The sequence below is a fragment of the Bacillus rossius genome, chromosome 1 (assembly GCF_032445375.1).
Source record: "Bacillus rossius redtenbacheri isolate Brsri chromosome 1, Brsri_v3, whole genome shotgun sequence".
Classification (NCBI taxonomy): Eukaryota; Metazoa; Arthropoda; class Insecta; order Phasmatodea; family Bacillidae; genus Bacillus; species Bacillus rossius.
The window spans coordinates 109,520,432-109,542,287 of NC_086330.1; the positions used below are offsets into that span (position 1 = coordinate 109,520,432).

The window sequence follows — 21,856 nt, forward strand, 5'->3', positions numbered from 1 at the left end:
TAAACTAACCTAACCTAATCCATATGCTAATCTATGCTAACCTAACCTAACCTAACCTAACCTAAACTAAACTAAACCAAACCTAACCTAAACTATACTAAACTAAACTAAACTAACCTAACCTAATCCATATGCTAATATATGCTAACCTAACCTAACCTAACCTAACCTAAACTAAACTAAACTAAACCTAACCTAACCTAACCTAACCTACCCAAACCTAACCTAACCTAATCCATATGCTAATCTATGCTAACCTAACCTAATCCATATGCTAATCTATGCTAACCTAACCTAATCCATATGCTAATCTATGCTAACCTAACCTAATCCATGCCAATCTATGCTAATCCATGTCAATCTATGCCAATCCGTATGCCAATCTATGCTAATTCGTATACCAATCTATGCTAACCTGTATGCCAATCTATGCTAATCCGTATGTCAATCTATGCTAATCCATATGTTAATCCATGCTAATCCATTTGCCATTTTGTATTTCTAGTAATTTCCACCAACTTCGAATCATGTCGTCACCATTGCAATTTTCGTTACGGTCGCCATCTTGAAAATCCGCAATTTTTATGTTAGAAAATCGGGAAAAATTTTAAAAATCATTAAAAAAATTAAATAATCGAATTAAATAAAAATCTTAAAAACCACTGTTGCAGTTATTGTTACGGTCGACATCTTGGATTATATAAATGTTGCATATTTCGTTACACCCGCCATCTTGGTTGAGTACCATATCATTCTTACACTTTTCGTTAAGACCGCCATATTGGGTCCTATTAATGTTACAATTATCGTTATGGTCGCCATCTTTAAATTTAGACACCATCTTGAAAATCTTTATTTATTATACGATTTTAATGAAAAAAAAAGTTCAAAATTCATCAAAAAATTAACTTAATAGAATTCTGTTTATATCGATTCCCGTCCTTGATTCGAAACCGGCGAGGGCAAAAAATATAAAATCAACAGATCCTTCCTCCACAGAAGCCACCTTCAGACTGACCTACCTCCACCAATAACAAGGTATTTACCATCAGCTGGTATGACATCACCACACCTTTGACCTTGACCTTGACCTTGACCTTTGACCTTGACCTTGAAATTTAACCTTAACCTTGAAATTTGACCTCGACATTGATCTTTGACTTTGACCTTGATGTCCATCACGGATCCGTCATTTTATGTTCAGTACATGCTAGCGGTCATTGCCACCATCATGTTTTCGTCTGCTGGAGGTCACCATATTGTGTGTACTTGTCTTACCATCATGCAAATTCTATTCTAACATGCTACAGTGCAGTAATAATTTATTATTGCTGAGGTGCCCACCATCTTGAAATTTGACCGCCATGTTGAAATCATGTAATTATTTAGTTAGAAATGCGGGAAAAATTCCAATAGTCTCCGAAAAAATCAATTATTAATTTACAAATTGAATCGATGGATCCATGTTCACGGTTAGATTCTTGACCAGTGACAGTTGTAACTAATTATTAAATAAATTTTAAATTCTTTTTTCCGTTACCTTTCGCGGAGTTTATTAATCATAAGTCAATATACCTAACCAAAGAATTAATACAGTGACGATAAGCCTATCATGAAAGTCTAATTTTTGAATAATCTGAATAACCTATAAGCCGTTCATGTACAAAACCGCACATAAAGAACAATTGTCTTCAGTCCATGAGACCGAGTCATGTCATTATCAGACGTATAGGCTAGTCATTTCAGGACCACATGACCTTCGTCGTTAGCTAATTATATTCAATTAATCCATCGTGACATTTTTATACATTCTAAAGGAGCAAGTAACCTTGAAAAATATTTTAGTAACACCAAGAGGTGATAAACTAGTAAATATTCAATCACTACATTTTGTACTACGCGCAATCAACAAAAAGGAAGCACCATCAACGAAAAGACAGCACCACCAACGAAAAGGCAGCACCGACTACGAAAAGGCAGCACATTTGGAAGCACCGACTACGAAAAGGCAGCACATTTGGCAGCACCGACAACGAAAAGGCAGCACATTTGGAAGCACCGACAACGAAAAGGCAGCACATTTGGAAGCACCATCATCGAAAAGGCAGCACATTTGGAAGCTCCATCAACAAAAAAAGGCAAAAAGGAAGCACAAGTTACGAGATCTAAGTCTTAGAAATCAGAATACAAGAAATAAAAACATTAAATTCTTATAATTTAAATTATTTATTTTATTGCTTTACATTATACAAATGCAAGTAAAACAAGCCATTATTGTATGTAGCCAGCATTCCTCAGTTCCTTGAGTATGAAGGATATTTCTTTGATGCACGAATAGTTTCCTGCACAAAGCGAACCATGTAAAAGTCTTAGCCGGTCAACCAATATGTTTGGATCTTTCCATGATGTGTAATCAATCTCTTCTACCACCATCTTCCTTGCACCTTTATAAATATTACGATCTCTGGTGTCTTCCGTTTTACCACCAACCTCAGGGTAACTTTCATGTTTGAGACGGTGATCATCACAAGCTTGATCAGATTTATTTAATATATCACGTCGTTTCCACCGTTTCGGTCTCAGGACACCGCCACATTCTTCGATCTTGGCAGCTTTAGGTGTTTCATCATAGTCTATGTCTTTGTCAACAGCCTCAGAGTCACTGTAACATCACACGGAAAAGTTCAGAACTCCAATTCGCTGTGAAACCTTTCTCAAAGACACCTTTCTGCTTGGAGATTCTCACAATGTCACCAACATTAGCTTTATGCTTGCGTGTATCTTTCTTATTCGTGTTGGTGAATACAGTCCCAAGCAGACGATCATCCTTTACATCTGTCGATGGTACATCCTCCATCGAGTACGACGTTAAAGTCGGTAAAGATGCCATCGAAGTCTCAAGAACAGGCAGTTACGCGACTTATGCACCAGAAGAAACAAACTAGGTGATCCGTACACCGTCGATGGCAGTAACAAATTGGGCGTCCTGCTGTCTAGGACTCGTTTTTATACATTAACCGGTTTGAATAATACGCTAGTCAAATCAAGAACAATTTACTAAAATAGTAGAGTCAAAACAACATTAAAAAAATAGAAGTACCATCAACAAAAAAGGCAGCAAATTTGGAAGCACCGACTACGAAAAGGCAGCACATTTGGAAGCACCGACAACGAAAAGGCAGCACATTTGGCAGCACCGACAACGAAAAGGCAGCACATTTGGAAGCACCGACTACGAAAAGGCAGCACATTTGGAAGCACAGACTACGAAAAGGCAGCACATTTGGAAGCACCGACTACGAAAAGGCAGCACATTTGGAAGCACAGACTACGAAAAGGCAGCACATTTGGAAGCACCGACTAAGAAAAGGCAGCACATTCGGCAGAACCGACAACGAAAAGGCAGCACATTTGGCAGCACCGACAACGAAAAGGCAGCACATTTGGAAGCACCGACTACGAAAAGGCAGCACATTTGGAAGCACCGAATACGAAAAGGTAGCACATTTGACAGCACCGACAACGAAAAGGCAGCACATTTGGAAGCACCGACTACGAAAAGGCAGCACATTTGTAAACACCATCAACAAAAAGGAAGCACAATCGGAAGCACATTCATAGAAAAGGAAGCACAATCGGAAGCACAATCACAAAAAGGAAGCACATTTGGAAGCACAATCACAAAAAGGAAGCACATTTGGAAGCACAATCCACAAAAAGGAAGCACATTTGGAAGCACATTCAACGAAAAAGGAAGCACAATCATATAAACAACGCACAATCGGAAGCACAATCAACAAAAAGGAAGCACAATCGGAAGCACATTCATAGAAAAGGAAGCACAATCGGAAGCACAATCACATAAAGGAAGCACATTTGGAAGCACAATCACAAAAAGGAAGCACATTTGGAAGCACAATCCACAAAAAGGAAGCACATTTGGAAGCACATTCAACGAAAAAGGAAGCACAATCATAGAAACAACGCACAATCGGAAGCACAATCAACAAAAAGGAAGCACATTTTGGAAGCACCATCAACAAAAAGGAAGCACATTTTGGAAGCACCATCAAAAAGGCAGCACATTTTGGAAGCACAATCAAAAAAGGCAGCACATTTGGAAGCACCATCAACAAAAGAAGGAATTCCAAATTTAATTCTGATTAAGCAACATGAGAGTTCTAGCACAAGCGGGCTTGTGAACTCTTTGCTTAAGCAACATGAGAGTTCTAGCACAAGCGGGCTTGTGAACTCTTTGCTTAATCAGAATTAAATTTGGAATTTTTTAAAAAAAAAATTGGTAATTTATGATGTTTATAAACGACATCATCCCTGATGGTTTTCTCTGAGTGCTTCTATTTTATTTTTATTAGGTGGAATTTTAAAAAAAATCATTATTCAGTCATATAATAATAATATATACCCTGAGAAATCTGAGAAACACTAACTGGATGAACAAACTACCTTCTCCTTGGAGTCTAGCGATGCCATCCCTGTATTGCGATCGTTAGTGAGAATCCTGCATCCCGCATGAAAGAAATAAATAATATTTACCTGCAAGCAATACGTGGTGTCATCTGTTGTTGAAAAGCAGAACTACTTACAACAAGTACCTTTGCATGAGATAACTCTCGCTTAAGAAATATTTAAAAAATTATATTTAAGTAATGGTTCCAATTGGAAAACTGTCTGTTTGTATCTAACATTAGTCACAGTAACTAATATGAATCCTGATTCGGTGTCTGTCGCTGTATCGAAAGGACACAGGTGTAAGTTTTGCAGCAAAGAATTTATCTTGAGAAAGAATGGAAGACAACACCAGAAGAATGACTGTGTTAAAAATCCACTACGCAATATGATAAGTTGCGTTCGATGTAACAAGTCGTTTACGCGGAGAGAGAGCTTAAAAAGACATGACAGAACTTGTAACGTTAAGCCTGCGTACAAGCCAGAGTACAACGATGGATCTACTAGACTAAGGAATAGTGATCTGCATTACGACAATAATTTTCCTTGTCTTGAGAGAGATTATGTTCGTGGCTCTTCCGATCTCGACGAAGAACTTAAATTGAAGGACGATGATGATTTATGGAAGAATGAAGACAATGGAAGAATCCTTAACGTGAAAAGTGAGAATACATTCCAGTCGAATTCAAGTAGATCTTTCTTACTTTGTAAAAATGATGGACTCCTAAAAAGGAAGCATGAAGACGATAATGGCACTTCGACATCATCGATATCGAATTCATATGGTAATCTGGGTGAAGAGGATGTCTTCTACAGTGATTGTAACAGTGACTCTGAGGCCGTTGCAAAAGCATAGACTGTGATGAAGCACCTAAAGCTGACAAGATCGAAGAATGCAACGGTGTCCTGAGACCGAAACGATGGAAACGATGTGTTATAATAAATAAATCTGATAACGCTTATTATGATCACGGGGACGATTGTGATATTAAAAGTATTTATAATAAACAAGCAAGTGAGATGGTGGTAGAAGAGATTGATTACACATCGTGGAAAGATCCAAACATATTGGTTGACCGGCTAAGACTTCTACATGGCTCGCTTTGTGCAGGAAACTATTCGTGCATAAAAGAAATATCCTTCATACTCGAAGAACTGAGGAAAGCTGGCTACATACAATAATGGCTTATTTTACTTCTATTTGTATAATCTTAAGAAATAAATTAAATATTAAAAGTAAAAATTTAATGTTTTTATTTCTTGCATTCTGATTTCTAACTAAGACTTAGTTCTCGTAACTTGTGTTACCAAATGTGCTGCCTTTTTTGATTGTGCTTCCAAAATGTGCTTCCTTCTTTTGTTGATGGTGCTTCCAAATGTGCTGCCTTTTTTGATTGTGCTTCCAAAATGTGCTGCCTTTTTGATGGTGCTTCCAAAATGTGCTTCCTTTTTGTTGATGGTGCTTCCAAAATGTGCTTCCTTTTTGTTGATTGTGCTTCCGATTGTGCGTTGTTTCTATGATTGTGCTTCCTTTTTCGTTGAATGTGCTTCCAAATGTGCTTCCTTTTTGTGGATTGTGCTTCCAAATGTGCTTCCTTTTTGTGATTGTGCTTCCAAATGTGCTTCCTTTTTGTGATTGTGCTTCCGATTGTGCTTCCTTTTCTATGAATGTGCTTCCGATTGTGCTTCCTTTTTGTTGATTGTGCTTCCGATTGTGCGTTGTTTATATGATTGTGCTTCCTTTTTCGTTGAATGTGCTTCCAAATGTGCTTCCTTTTTGTGGATTGTGCTTCCAAATGTGCTTCCTTTTTGTGATTGTGCTTCCAAATGTGCTTCCTTTTTGTGATTGTGCTTCCGATTGTGCTTCCTTTTCTATGAATGTGCTTCCGATTGTGCTTTCTTTTTGTTGATGGTGTTTACAAATGTGCTGCCTTTTCGTAGTCGGTGCTTCCAAATGTGCTGCCTTTTCGTTGTCGGTGCTGTCAAATGTGCTACCTTTTCGTATTCGGTGCTTCCAAATGTGCTGCCTTTTCGTAGTCGGTGCTTCCAAATGTGCTGCCTTTTCGTTGTCGGTGCTGCCAAATGTGCTGCCTTTTCGTTGTCGGTTCTGCCGAATGTGCTGCCTTTTCTTAGTCGGTGCTTCCAAATGTGCTGCCTTTTCGTAGTCTGTGCTTCCAAATGTGCTGCCTTTTCGTAGTCGGTGCTTCCAAATGTGCTGCCTTTTCGTAGTCTGTGCTTCCAAATGTGCTGCCTTTTCGTAGTCGGTGCTTCCAAATGTGCTGCCTTTTCGTTGTCGGTGCTGCCAAATGTGCTGCCTTTTCGTTGTCGGTGCTTCCAAATGTGCTGCCTTTTCGTAGTCGGTGCTTCCAAATTTGCTGCCTTTTTTGTTGATGGTACTTCTATTTTTTTAATGTTGTTTTGACTCTACTATTTTAGTAAATTGTTCTTGATTTGACTAGCGTATTATTCAAACCGGTTAATGTATAAAAACGAGTCCTAGACAGCAGGACGCCCAATTTGTTACTGCCATCGACGGTGTACGGATCACCTAGTTTGTTTCTTCTGGTGCATAAGTCGCGTAACTGCCTGTTCTTGAGACTTCGATGGCATCTTTACCGACTTTAACGTCGTACTCGATGGAGGATGTACCATCGACAGATGTAAAGGATGATCGTCTGCTTGGGACTGTATTCACCAACACGAATAAGAAAGATACACGCAAGCATAAAGCTAATGTTGGTGACATTGTGAGAATCTCCAAGCAGAAAGGTGTCTTTGAGAAAGGTTTCACAGCGAATTGGAGTTCTGAACTTTTCCGTGTGATGTTACAGTGACTCTGAGGCTGTTGACAAAGACATAGACTATGATGAAACACCTAAAGCTGCCAAGATCGAAGAATGTGGCGGTGTCCTGAGACCGAAACGGTGGAAACGACGTGATATATTAAATAAATCTGATCAAGCTTGTGATGATCACCGTCTCAAACATGAAAGTTACCCTGAGGTTGGTGGTAAAACGGAAGACACCAGAGATCGTAATATTTATAAAGGTGCAAGGAAGATGGTGGTAGAAGAGATTGATTACACATCATGGAAAGATCCAAACATATTGGTTGACCGGCTAAGACTTTTACATGGTTCGCTTTGTGCAGGAAACTATTCGTGCATCAAAGAAATATCCTTCATACTCAAGGAACTGAGGAATGCTGGCTACATACAATAATGGCTTGTTTTACTTGCATTTGTATAATGTAAAGCAATAAAATAAATAATTTAAATTATAAGAATTTAATGTTTTTATTTCTTGTATTCTGATTTCTAACTAAGACTTAGATCTCGTAACTTGTGCTTCCTTTTTGCCTTTTTTTGTTGATGGAGCTTCCAAATGTGCTGCCTTTTCGATGATGGTGCTTCCAAATGTGCTGCCTTTTCGTTGTCGGTGCTTCCAAATGTGCTGCCTTTTCGTTGTCGGTGCTGCCAAATGTGCTGCCTTTTCGTAGTCGGTGCTTCCAAATGTGCTGCCTTTTCGTAGTCGGTGCTGCCTTTTCGTTGGTGGTGCTGTCTTTTCGTTGATGGTGCTTCCTTTTTGTTGATTGCGCGTAGTACAAAATGTAGTGATTGAATATTTACTAGTTTATCACCTCTTGGTGTTACTAAAATATTTTTCAAGGTTACTTGCTCCTTTAGAATGTATAAAAATGTCACGATGGATTAATTGAATATAATTAGCTAACGACGAAGGTCATGTGGTCCTGAAATGACTAGCCTATACGTCTGATAATGACATGACTCGGTCTCATGGACTGAAGACAATTGTTCTTTATGTGCGGTTTTGTACATGAACGGCTTATAGGTTATTCAGATTATTCAAAAATTAGACTTTCATGATAGGCTTATCGTCACTGTATTAATTCTTTGGTTAGGTATATTGACTTATGATTAATAAACTCCGCGAAAGGTAACGGAAAAAAGAATTTAAAATTTATTTAATAATTAGTTACAACTGTCACTGGTCAAGAATCTAACCGTGAACATGGATCCATCGATTCAATTTGTAAATTAATAATTGATTTTTTCGGAGACTATTGGAATTTTTCCCGCATTTCTAACTAAATAATTACATGATTTCAACATGGCGGTCAAATTTCAAGATGGTGGGCACCTCAGCAATAATAAATTATTACTGCACTGTAGCATGTTAGAATAGAATTTGCATGATGGTAAGACAAGTACACACAATATGGTGACCTCCAGCAGACGAAAACATGATGGTGGCAATGACCGCTAGCATGTACTGAACATAAAATGACGGATCCGTGATGGACATCAAGGTCAAAGTCAAAGATCAATGTCGAGGTCAAATTTCAAGGTTAAGGTTAAATTTCAAAGTCAAGGTCAAAGGTCAAGGTCAAGGTCAAGGTCAAAGGTGTGGTGACGTCATACCAGCTGATGGTAAATACCTTGTTATTGGTGGAGGTAGGTCAGTCTGAAGGTGGCTTCTGTGGATGAAGGATCTGTTGATTTTATATTTTTTGCCCTCGCCGGTTTCGAATCAAGGACGGGAATCGATATAAACAGAATTCTATTAAGTTAATTTTTTGATGAATTTTGAACTTTTTTTTTCATTAAAATCGTATAATAAATAAAGATTTTCAAGATGGTGTCTAAATTTAAAGATGGCGACCATAACGATAATTGTAACATTAATAGGACCCAATATGGCGGTCTTAACGAAAAGTGTAAGAATGATATGGTACTCAACCAAGATGGCGGGTGTAACGAAATATGCAACATTTATATAATCCAAGATGTCGACCGTAACAATAACTGCAACAGTGGTTTTTAAGATTTTTATTTAATTCGATTATTTAATTTTTTTAATGATTTTTAAAATTTTTCCCGATTTTCTAACATAAAAATTGCGGATTTTCAAGATGGCGACCGTAACGAAAATTGCAATGGTGACGACATGATTCGAAGTTGGTGGAAATTACTAGAAATACAAAATGGCAAATGGATTAGCATGGATTAACATATGGATTAGCATAGATTGACATACGGATTAGCATAGATTGGCATACAGGTTAGCATAGATTGGTATACGAATTAGCATAGATTGGCATACGGATTGGCATAGATTGACATGGATTAGCATAGATTGGCATGGATTAGGTTAGGTTAGCATAGATTAGCATATGGATTAGGTTAGGTTAGCATAGATTAGCATATGGATTAGGTTAGGTTAGCATAGATTAGCATATGGATTAGGTTAGGTTAGGTTAGGTTAGGTTTGGGTAGGTTAGGTTAGGTTAGGTTTAGTTTAGTTTAGGTTAGGTTAGGTTAGGTTAGGTTAGGTTAGGTTAGCATAGATTAGCATATGGATTAGGTTAGGTTAGTTTAGTTTAGTTTAGTATAGTTTAGGTTAGGTTTGGTTTAGTTTAGTTTAGTTTAGGTTAGGTTAGGTTAGGTTAGCATAGATTAGCATATGGATTAGGTTAGGTTAGTTTAGTTTAGTTTAGTTTAGGTTAGGTTAGGTTTGCATAGATTAGCATATGGATTAGGTTAGGTTAGGTTAGTTTAGTTTAGGTTAGGTTAGGTTTGCATAGATTAGCATATGGATTAGGTTAGGTTAGTTTAGTTTAGTTTAGTTTAGGTTAGGTTAGGTTAGGTTAGCATAGATTAGCATATGGATTAGGTTAGGTTAGGTTAGGTTAGGTTAGGTTAAGTTTAGTTTAGTTTAGTTTAGTTTAGTTTAGTTTAGTTTAGTTTAGTTTAGGTTAGGTTAGGTTAGGTTAGGTTAGCATAGATTAGCATATGGATTAGGTTAGGTTAGGTTAGGTTAGTTTAGGTTAGGTTAGTTTAGGTTAGGTTAGGTTAGGTTAGGTTAGCATAGATTAGCATATGGATTAGGTTAGGTTAGGTTAGTTTAGGTTAGGTTAGGTTAGGCGTGCGAAGGAAGTACCTACGGGCTCCGACCAACAGCGCTTCTCTGCTGTGAAGTATTAGGAGATCAGAACTTGAGAGGAGGTAGTAATAAAAACTTGCCGGTGCCGTTGCGCGTCGTGGAAGTAGAGCGCGCCAAAACACACGGTTGCCTGGCCGTATGTATCCGGCGTTCATAACACGTGTAGAAGTAGGCTTATATTCGTTACCTCCTGGCTGTTTATTACCGCCTAATACTTTTCATAGCGAGACGTCCTGGCGAGCTGGTCTGTCCGTCGTAACGGGACATTTTTTCGTGCGTACATGGCTGATGAACGTAACGGGACACTTTTTCGTGCGTGTATGGCTGGCGGAAGTGACGTAATCCAACATGGGTGATGAAGCGAAGCCGTAAGGTGGCATGATCGGATCCCCGATCCCCAGCCCCCAGCCCCTGCCCCAGAATGAACCAAATACATCTACTAATAATTATTAAGAATGTTATAAGAATCGTAGTGAATATGCGTGCAAATAAGTGTACTTGTATCTAGTTAAGGGCAAGGTGTTATTTGTAACAGAATGTTATACAGGTGCAGTGGAAAGAAGTGTGGATTGAGAATGTATTAATAAATGGACGAACGACGGTTAGCGTTTCGCGAGATAGGAAAATGAAATGGAGAAAATTCAATTGAATTTAGAATGAATGATTCAACTGTAAGAGAACAATTGATAGTATAGAATCACTGCTTTAAAAACAAGAGAGGTAAGTAGGGTTGAATTGATGTGAAGTTTTTGTGATTTGTATTTGTGTTACGTGTCAGGTGACAGCTGCGTATTTAATCTAGGTGAAATGTTGGTTTAGGTAATCACAGAGTAGATTTAATTTCAAAATAGGTTCTTTACGGATACTGGTACTTAATGTGGTGACAGAGACACATTTTCCAATATAAATTTCGCGGTATTGTGAGGCAGACTATAGTCCCATCCGGTGTAGTATAATTTGCAATACCGGGAAATAAATTGTGGAAAATATTATAAGAAAAAACTTCACGGTATCTTAAAGTAGTATGGAGTTTTGCGATACCAGTATTTCATTACTTAGAAATAAAATGTTTGGAGTTAATATTTCATGGGCATCGTGAAGTAAAATACAGTCCCACGCGGTATAGTCTATAATACGATACTGTATTTAAATTATAAAGAAGTAGAACGCAATTCCACCTGGTCTATGTATGTGCTAAAACGGAGAATTATTTGAAAGTAAGAGTTTTATAGAAAAAATAATCGCGGTATCGTGAAGTAGACTACAGTCCACTCGTTCTCTAGTGTATTTTGCGATACCCGTTTTAATTCTTTATATTCACGTCTCCGGCAACTTTTATTTTTCAGAATCACGAAGTTCTCTAATAAATAGGGCACATTATTATAATTCACGGTAACAATGTAATTTATATCAATAACAGAAATAGAGTCTTCTATAATGAAATTTCGGTATTGCAAAATAGACTAGAGCGGGGGGTGATTACTTAGATTGTAGTTTACGATACCGATAAAAAATATTCAAAAAAATGCAATACGTGTGTTTATAGTTCCCCGCCCCAAACCCCCATATTCCCGCGCTCGTCCCGTAAGAATGTATGGGTGCTAATGTAAGTGACGCCATCTTGGTGACGTCATTAGTATTACGGAATCGTAAAATGCACTAGTCCCGGGCCGCCAGCGCAAGAAAAGGCCAGCCCCTAGTTTCGCACGGCTCTCACCTGGCCTTCGCCTCGCGGCCCGCCCGAGGAAAGACTTGGGGAAGACCTCGAAAGCGGAGGGTTCCAACACAACTTTCACATCACGACCCAAACAGGCAGCTGACCTTGAGGACTTCGCGGTGCCAACTCACGCGCGCACACAACACCGGAAACAAGGCGCCTGTGTGAAACGTGAATTGGATTTGTGCGATTGGAGGAGGGGAACTAAGTAACATGTACATCATCCATCTTCGTGTTCGTTACGTCGTATATCAATGTAAATCAATCACATTAAAAATGGAGAATTTTTTTAATATTTGCAGAAAAAAAGGTGGCTTGGAAAGTGGCCTTAAAGTAGATGTAGATCCAAGTTATACAATGAAATAACAGTAAACTAAATAAATATTTTACACACAAGGGATAGTATAAGTGTCCATAACTCCGCCATATGCTGTTGAGAGAGGAGGGTGCATGGCATTTGCAAATGCCCTTCATGACCAATATATAGATCCCGGTGGCTTGAAGCACAAGTTAAGTGCAAGAGAAAAGGGAAAGGGGTATAAAAAAAACAACTCAAATGTCAGTCATATTCACTGTCGAAGCATGATAGTTCATGGGGGTACTCCCAAAGATTTTCAAGAATCATTCCTAGTGTACCTATAGCCATTAATTTGCTCATACAAACAAGTTATTAAAAATAAAATAAAAAAATATTATTTTCAATTTATAAGTAAAAGTTAATTTCTATCAAAACTAATACTTAAATATAAATTATTATTTTTTATATTGAAACAAATATAATACCAATCCAGGGAATAAAATATTGCAGCAATAGATTACTAGTAACATTTTATATTTGCAGCAGCAACTAAGTGCTGTCTCATCTTGTTCATGGCGACCATGCATGAATTCAGCTCCAACAGGTAGCATGACCTGATCACACAAATCCAACACAAATTCAGTCAATGATAATGCTGTCATGCTCCAGCATGGTTACAGCTTCCTGATTAAATATATTGTACTAAAATATGTCCTTGGCACTCATAAAATTCAAATTAAATGAATATCCTACAGTGTACCCTAAAAAAAATTTATTAATTGTTTTCCCACGGATTAAAATTGGGTTGTCACTTGGTGGCAAGAGTTCCCCTCTACTTTCTCTCCCATTTCTTTTAGCTTTCTTTTTAGTCCCTTTGCACACCTGCTTCCAATACCTTTCCCTCAAGCCCATTCCACTTTCATCCTGTGCACACTAAGAAAGAGTGCTTCTTTCTTTCTGTTTGCCTCCACTCTGTATCTTCCATTTGTGGTGTCCCCTCCTACTGTACCCCGTCTGGGCAACCTATCTCCCACCTTCTGCTTTCCTTGATCACCTTCAACAGTCTCTCAAGTCTATCAGCCTCCTCCTCTGGAGTGTTTCTCACTACCACCACCTTAATGTTGGGACAATAAACTTGCCACTCTGTTAACACTGAAGCATCAAGGATGTAATTAAAAAGCCTTTGCTGCTATATTAGTGTGGGAATTCTCAATGCATGGGCACATTTAACTCACAGTTTGACACTGGTGATGCTTGTTCCTTCAGAAGCATTACTCTTTCTCTTGAGGTAACCTTCACAAATTTATGTGAAACTGTTAACATGTGTAGCAATTGGCTAAAAAATTTAGTCTCAATATATAAACCAAACAAAGCTAATATAAGTAATAGTGCAGTATGTACCATAACAAAGAAGGTTAACAATTATCAATAAAATAACAGTGACATTTTTCATCACATAGTAGAATTAAGGTCATGTCCAAATTCAAGTACGCAATTATGTACTTTCCCTTATATACTAGAGCAATTTGAAAGAGTACAATTTTTTGCCTCTACAAATGGCATATTAGCCTGCCAAACAGGTTGTTGGCATTAGGTAATTTTTTTTCAAACAAATTCAATTCCAAATGTTTAGCTGAATTTAGTAGGCCTAAATTTGTACATTTATTTTTCAACACAAATTGACAGTTTACAGCAACCTTTTTCACCTTTGTTCCATATGTGTATGTATTTGTTGAACCTTCCTTATAAACAATTTAAATACTTATATATATCTTCACTTTTTGAACATAGTACAATATAAAGTGTAAATGATTTTCAAAATATTTAAAATACTTATATGTTCTATCTAATATAACCCACAAAATAGCTTTCAAAATTGTTATTTTCTTTGCCTCTAAGTAAATGAGAAGTATACAGATTCATTTACTTGAATACCTGCACACTTTACTTTGTCTTGACAGCCCTAGTCATATTATTTCCCAGTTCAAGTACACAGAAGTATATACTACATCAGACAAATTCAGTAACTGCATAAACAAAGCAATTACAATTACATTATAACCATGTTTATACAGGCATTTTGTCATGCAGGGAACCCAAACTCAACGTATATTACTGTTAACAGTTTTATAATCAGAACATTAGACCTATAAATCAATCCAAACCTCATTAAAATATGTTAAATAAAAATAAAAGGATTAGTATGTGGTGTACATCTCATGCATTAGTAGTATTAATCAGACAGAAAATACAACCACGAGCCTAAGAATAAGTACAAACTTACCTGTTGGCAAGTAAGGAAGAGAGCAATCCACACAAACACTCCAGCAATGCCCTGTGCTGCCTTGGTCTGCAGAAATATGGGCATGACCACATGGCTGGCTATTGTCGTGGCAACGGTGGATGTTGGAATTGTACCCGAGCTTGCCAGGCTATTCATCGTCGTAGTACCATTGCTGACCAGTACAGGACCTGCAGCTGTGGAGGTACTGCCTTCGCTCATAGCTGAAATAAAGATACATACATGACACCCAGCACATTTTCACGCTGCTTTCTTTAATGGCTGAAAATAAAAATAAAAACTTTAAAGTGTACACTACCTGCAGTACGTCTGTACAAAAATGGTTGCATTACTGTGAATAAAACAAGATGTAAATAAACCTAGATATAAATAAACCTGTAAATAAAATCAGGGTTCTCATATACTGCCTGCACCAGGGTTGGGAAAAAAACAGTTATTTTTAAAAAAATCAAAAAACATGTTTTTTAGTGTTTTAAACGGTTTTTTTTGTTTTAAACAGTTTGTCATGTTTTAAAGATTTTTTTAAGTTTAAATTTTTTTTTTGTTTTTAATATTAATTTTAATCAAAACCACCACAATATGTTTTGCACACATGGTTTCAGCAGAAGTCCCATCAGGTGTAAGGTACATATATTGCTACACATTTTTTAATATGGAATTCCCTGACATTGCTCGGTTTTCCCTGACTGTAGCCATTCCGGATATTATTAAGTACAAGGCAAAAAGTTCACCTTTCAAGGAGTACTTATTCAGTCCTGTAACACTAAAAGAGATTAAACCTCTAGTATGATGGATGGCTTTGGAGAAAAGTACTCATCATGCAACTCTAAACCTGGCACATCAGTTACACAGTACAGTGGCTTCGTCAGCTGGTATTGAACGTCTTTTCTCCACATTCGGGTTTGTGCATAGTACTGTAAGGAACCGGCTCGGAACAGAGAAGGCTGCCAAACTTGTAACTGTTTTCCGTGCACTTAACTAACAAAAACAAATTTTAATTAGGTTAGATGAACTTAGTGGAACTGGCACCCTAAAAGGTATGACTGGTTTGACCCCAAGCAGTGCTGGTATTTTATGTTTACGTCAGGAATGTGTTTCACTTCAAATCTTCTCATTCTAGTCTGGATATTTATCACAATTGGTGACTTACAATGAGACAGTGATGCTTGCGATAAAAATGTCAATATGCAGTTTTTGTAAGAAATAAAACTTTTTTTTAAATACATATACAAAAAACATGTTTAGAACAGAATGATTTAAACATTTTGTTTTAAACTTGTTTTATTCAGAGTGTATTGTTTTAAACAATTTTGAACATATTGTTTTAAACATTTTGTTTTAAACGTGCCAACCCTGGCCTGCACCATGTTAAGATGAGTCAGCATACTTGGGGGTCACTTTCCACTAGCTACTAAACCATACACTTTAATATGTCAAAATGTAAACAGAAGGTAACTGTATGGGAAAAAAAAAAAGTAAAATTTATATATGATGAAGGGCCCGGAAGCTGGTGTGAATCCTCAGCCACAGGCATGAGCACATGGCTATGACATATACTACATGAGATGATACTGCAGTGGTTGACTATTGCCTTCAGCAGTGAGGAGTGAAGAGACAACACTATACTTAGTCCTGAACCCAGGAAGGAAATACTCTTTAAGTCGTTTTAACAGTTTGTTAGGTTCGGTGAACTACATTTAAAATACTTAACAGGCGATTTTCCTAAAGTAAGAAATATTCTGTGAAAAAAGTACATATTCCAAAAACAGTATTTTTGAGTACTACATGTACCAAAAAACACTGATATTTTTTTTTAAATTTTTTAGCTTAACCAATTGTTTACATCATTTAACAGCATTTCAAATGACATTCACCTGACCAACCATTTACACAATTTACTTAACAAGTATTTTTAATGTTCCAAACTGTTAAAACGGTAAACTACTAGAAATATTGCAATGCAGTTATACATAGTTATCAAATATATATAATGAGAGAACTTCTAAAACACCATTTTCAAAAGTTTATTTTTATTTTTGCAGATGAGCACCTACGCTAGAACATTACCAAGAATTTTAAAACTTAAAAATTTACAATGTACTGTGGGAACATTCCTGTCCCATGGCCAAACAGCATGCATTACATTGGCTGCATGAAGTTTAACAAATTCTTTTTTTTTTTTTTACATGCGACTGCCAAAACAAAAATTGAAAATAATTTTAATATAGTATTTTTATATGAGACACAATTAAAAAAAACTTTAATGAAAAAGGAATTCGTGAAAATACTAACATGAATTAAATAACATGAATTAACTAACATGAACTAACTAACATGAAAATAAATTAAAAGCTCAATATACAATCTTATAACATACAAATGTTTAAAACTGAAAAATTTTATACAACTAAAGTGGAAAAAAAATTTGGAAAGTTTACAACCATTGTGCTGTTCGTGAATGAAGAATCAAATATGTGCTGTTCGTGAATAAAGAATCAAATATGTGCTGTGTACGTGCAAATGTGCTATTTATAACCTCATTGTGTGCTATCGCAAGTGTAGCCTAGGCTTTACTGACCGATAAATTGCTTGTTTGGTAATCTGTGATTCACCATTACCATGATACTTTTGTGGAAAAAAAGTAAGGTGTTTATGAGTTCTAAAAATGATGCATGGTTATTTCTCAAAGAAATGTTAACAAATTATACCCCTTCCAAATAATTTAAAGCAAGCTATTTTAAATAACAGTTCATGGCAGTAAAAAAAGTTTATTTGAATTACTTTTACCGAAGCATTTTTTTTTATCTCCATAACTGTGCTTCATAAAAATTTATAATTTTTTACAATGAGGTATTACATTTAAGAATTTATAAAGACGAAACATCAAATTCCGGAATTATCATAATTTTAATCAAAATGACCAAAAACTTGCTAGGGCCTACATTGAATTTTATTAAAAACCCATGTGCTTAATATTCTAGTATTTAAAAAAAAAAAAAACTAATTTGTTACTACAACACTGAATGTATACTGACTAAAAGGGGGCCTACACCTCATATAATATCGTACCTTAAACTTGATTCTTAGACATTAATTTTAACACTAAAATAAATATTCAACTTTATAACAATTACAACTTCCAAAAGGTCAAGTTTTGACGAAAATTAAAGATTTTATACCAAACCAATTAAAAAGCCAATATAAAACAAACATAATCGCCACCTATTAAAATATCAAAACATAATAAAAGGCACACAAACTCATCGAACCTGTATTTACCTGTTTATTGGCAATGTCAAAATCCAGGATAAATAACTGTATCACGCACATATGCCTGATCACTAATCTCACACACTTCACTGAACGGTCTAATCACTAAATCGTAAACGTATTGGTACATGCACGCAACTTTTTAAAATCAGTGAAACCATTATCTGATGACACATTTCTACGCGCACGTCACAATAAAATCCACACAATTAAAAACACAGCCATTCGACTAAAAGCAAAAAAGCAATCCAACATCCAAGTTGTCAAATCTGCATTGCGCATGTACAGTTACTCGAAGCCAAGAATATAAAAAATTAAATAATACTATTATTTTCTAAGGTGCAAATACGAATACATAAACAAATTTAAAAATAATTATGCATTATTGTAGTTACGTTTAGATAATTGTACTGAAATATTCTTGGGGAAACAATGATTGGCTTTAGTTACATTTATATAAGTATGAAAATGGCGGCGCGGTTGGATGTGTGGTGTTCTCGGCTGTGTTAATTAGGACGTTTATAGTTGAAATTTTCTGTGGAGGCGTGTGATGGAGTTTTAAACTAAGTGCGGTGTTATTTTCTAAAGTCAACACAAGTTGCGTGAAAGGGGGTTTGAATAGGGAGAACTTGAAATTCGGAGCGAAGCTCGGTGGCAAGGGCACGTGGCTAGGTGGTTGTTATTAAGGATGGGAGGTAAGGTTAGATGTAAGGGCTGTAAGAAGGTGTGGAAAAAGGGGGATGAGGGAGTGCAGTGTGATGGGTGCCACGGGTGGTTTCACGGAAAGTGCGGCGGGGTTATGGCGGGTCTGGAGAGCCTGGTGGATGTAGTGTGGTGGTGTGACAAATGCAATGGGGAGAAGGAGAAAGCCGACAGGGAAATGTTGGTTGAAAAGGGGGAAGACATGTGCACGGGATTGTGGGGGACGAAGGAAAAAGGGGATCCTATTCAGAGACAGGAGATAGTGAGGTTAGGAGGAGCAGTGAGGCCTGGGTGGAGGGAGATGCAGGAGTGGATAATGGAAATGCTAAATGGAAGGATTGTGGAAGGAGGAGGAGATAAATCCTGTCAAGAGTGTGACAGATGGAAAAAGGAATTGGAAAGGGACCTAGCTGGGAGGGAGAGGAAAATGGAGGGACTTGTAAATGAAAACAGGAGGGAAGTGGACTCGATGAGGACAGGTTGGGAAAAGTGTGAGAAGGAATTGGGCCAGCTAGGCCAACTGGTAAATTCGCTGAGGGCGGAAGTAAGGAACTTAAAGGAGGAGGTAGAAGAAGGAAAATTGAAAAGACTAAATGCGGAAAGAGATAGAGACAGGGAAAGAGACCGGCGTTGGGATCTAGAGGAAAAACTGAGGTCCCTTGAGGAGCAGAGGAAAACACAGGGGGGGTACAGGACCGGGGACAGGAAGAGGGTGTGGCAGGGGACAAATAATGGGAAACCAGAAGTGTTGAAGAGGGACAGGGAGGAGGGAGTGGTGGGTAGAAATACTGGTGGGAAAGACAAATGGGTGAGAGGAGACCACTGGGCTGAAGTGGTGAGAAACGGGGGCCTGGAAGCAGGTGGGAATGCTGCTGAGGGGCTGGAAGAGGGCGGGAAAGGATTTGTTACAGTAGAGATGGAGAGGAAAAGGGGGGAAGAGGTGGACATAGTGAGGAGGAAAAACTTGTTGGGGAGAAGCGAGATTGCAGGAGTAGGGGAGGATAAAGGAGAGCGGAAGAAAATTTTCATGATTGGGGACTCAATGATGAGGGGAGTTAGGGTTAGGGGTCATGGGGAGGAGGTGTACAGAACATTCAGGGGCGGAAGGAGATTGAGGGACTTGACAGAAGTGGTAAGGAGCATGAGGAGGGAAGGAAATGTGAGGTCAGTGATAATACAGGGCGGAACAAATGATGTAATTTATGCGGATGGGGTAGAGCATGTGAAGGAGGGATTGGAAAACCTTGTGAGGGAAATAAGAAAGAAATGGGGCCAGGAGACGGGCCTGGTAGTGCATGGGGTTCTCCCAAGGAAAGGAGTCCCGGCAGGACGGATAGAGCAGGCAAACAGGGAGATGAAGGGAATTTGTGATAAGATAGGAGGAAGATATGTGAACGTGGGAAAACACCTAGGGGAGGTAGATGTCAGCGAGGATGGCATCCATCTTAGTCAGAGAGGGCAAGGCAAGCTAGCCAGGTACCTGGAGGTGGAGGTCGAAAAAATGCGTAGGGCGGTGGTAGGAGGGGGGGACCATTCGGGAAACGGAGAAATGAGGGGAAGGAAAGGGAGCGGATAGGGGAAGGGGAGAGATTAGGACTGTCAATGGAGGGGGCGGAAAGAGTAGAGGGAAGGAGGTGGAGTGGAGGGATCAGGAGAGAGGAAGTGAATGAAGGAAGAAAACAGGTGAGAGTGGCAGTGATAAACTGTAGGAGTGTCTATAGAAAGTTGGATGAGTTTTGGAGTGTCGTGGAAGCATATGGGGTGGACATTGCCATAGCAGTAGAGACGTGGCTGGACAAGGAAATAGGGGATGGGGAACTGCAGGGGGCAAACTATGAAATATTTAGAAGAGACAGGAACAGGACAGGAGGAGGGATTATGGTATGTGTGCATGAGGGACTAGTAGGGAAGATTGAATGGGTGGGGGAAAGTGTGGAAATAATGGAATTGAAAATAAAAGGGAAAGGGAAAGACTTCATGCTGCTGGCAGTGTACAGACCCCCAGGAAAAGGGGAGGCGGTTATACAAGGAGTAAAGGACAGGCTGTCGCTGTTGAGGGAGGATAGGTGGGTGATAGTGGCGGGGGACCTAAACATGCCAGGGGTGGTGTGGGAGCAAGGACCGGAGGAAATGGGGGTGAGGGAGCAAAGATGGGCAACCCAGTTGGTAAATAGTGGACTGGAGCAGGTGGTGGGGGAGAACACCAGGATGAGGAATGGTGAAGGACAGGGGGAATCTGGGAACCTACTAGATGTGGTGCTGGTGAGGCCTGTGGAGGTAGTAGTCGGCACTACGGTGATGGAGGGCATCAGTGACCACAAAATCCCGGTGGTGGAGATAGATATGGGATGGAGGGAGGTGAAGGAAAGTAGGAAGGAAGTGTTAAGACAGTGGAGCAGGGCGGATAGAGCAGGGGCGGAGGCATTTCTTGAATTGGAGTTCTGTAGGTGGGAAGGGATTGCAGAACTAGAAGGGAAGTGGGAGGTTTTGAGGGGCATATTGGAGCAAATGGTGGAGTGCTTCGTACCCCAAAGGAGGGTAGGAAAGGGTGGCGACCCGCCCTACCATGGACGGGAGGTAAAGGTATTAAAGCGAAAGTGCAGGAGGCTCCACGCAAGAGCCAAGAAGCGTGGAGAGGAGGGGCTAAATGCAGAAATGAAGGATCTGGCGAAGGAACTGGGAAAGAAAACCAGGGAAGCACGGGATGCGTACATGGAAAGGATGATGGAGAAAGGGGGGCGGGGAAACTGGGCGGATCTGTACCGATATGTTAGGAGAGTAAAGAGGGAGAAGGGACTGCCAGTATTAAAGGGGAGAGAAGAGCAAGAGTATGTGAGTGACCTGGAAAAGGCTCGTTTACTGCAGGAACAATACTTATCGGTTTTTGTGAACGGGGGAGTATGGTGCGGAGCACAAGAGGAGAAGTCAGGGGGAGAGAGAGGGTTGGAAATACGGAGGGATGATGTACTAAGGGAGTTGAGGAGACTGAATGTGAGGAAGGCGGTTGGGCCAGATGGGATAGGGAACAGTCACCTCAAGCTGGGAGGGAAGGTGATAGGAAAGTACCTGCAAGTACTGTATGCGCAGTCACTGGAGGAGGGACAGCTGCCGAGGCAGTGGAAAGAGGCTGTGGTGG

General features: G+C 38.8%; 1 protein-coding gene across 2 annotated transcripts in view; it reads right to left on the reverse strand.

Annotated features, from left to right (window-relative positions):
* LOC134541941 (transmembrane protein 184B) overlaps positions 1–18,294 on the reverse strand; it is a 106,892-nt gene extending 88,598 nt beyond the window's left edge. The window contains exons 1-2 of one of the 2 annotated variants that reach the window (XM_063385697.1): positions 18,028–18,294; positions 14,731–14,951 (exon numbers count right to left, since the gene is read on the reverse strand). In XM_063385697.1, coding sequence (XP_063241767.1) covers positions 14,731–14,949 — 219 coding nt within the window. In that variant the 5' untranslated portion in view covers positions 14,950–14,951; positions 18,028–18,294. The remainder of the gene's footprint in view (positions 1–14,730; positions 14,952–18,027) is intronic. The other variant, XM_063385705.1, reaches the window with a different exon arrangement.
* Positions 18,295–21,856: the final 3,562 nt, after the last annotated feature.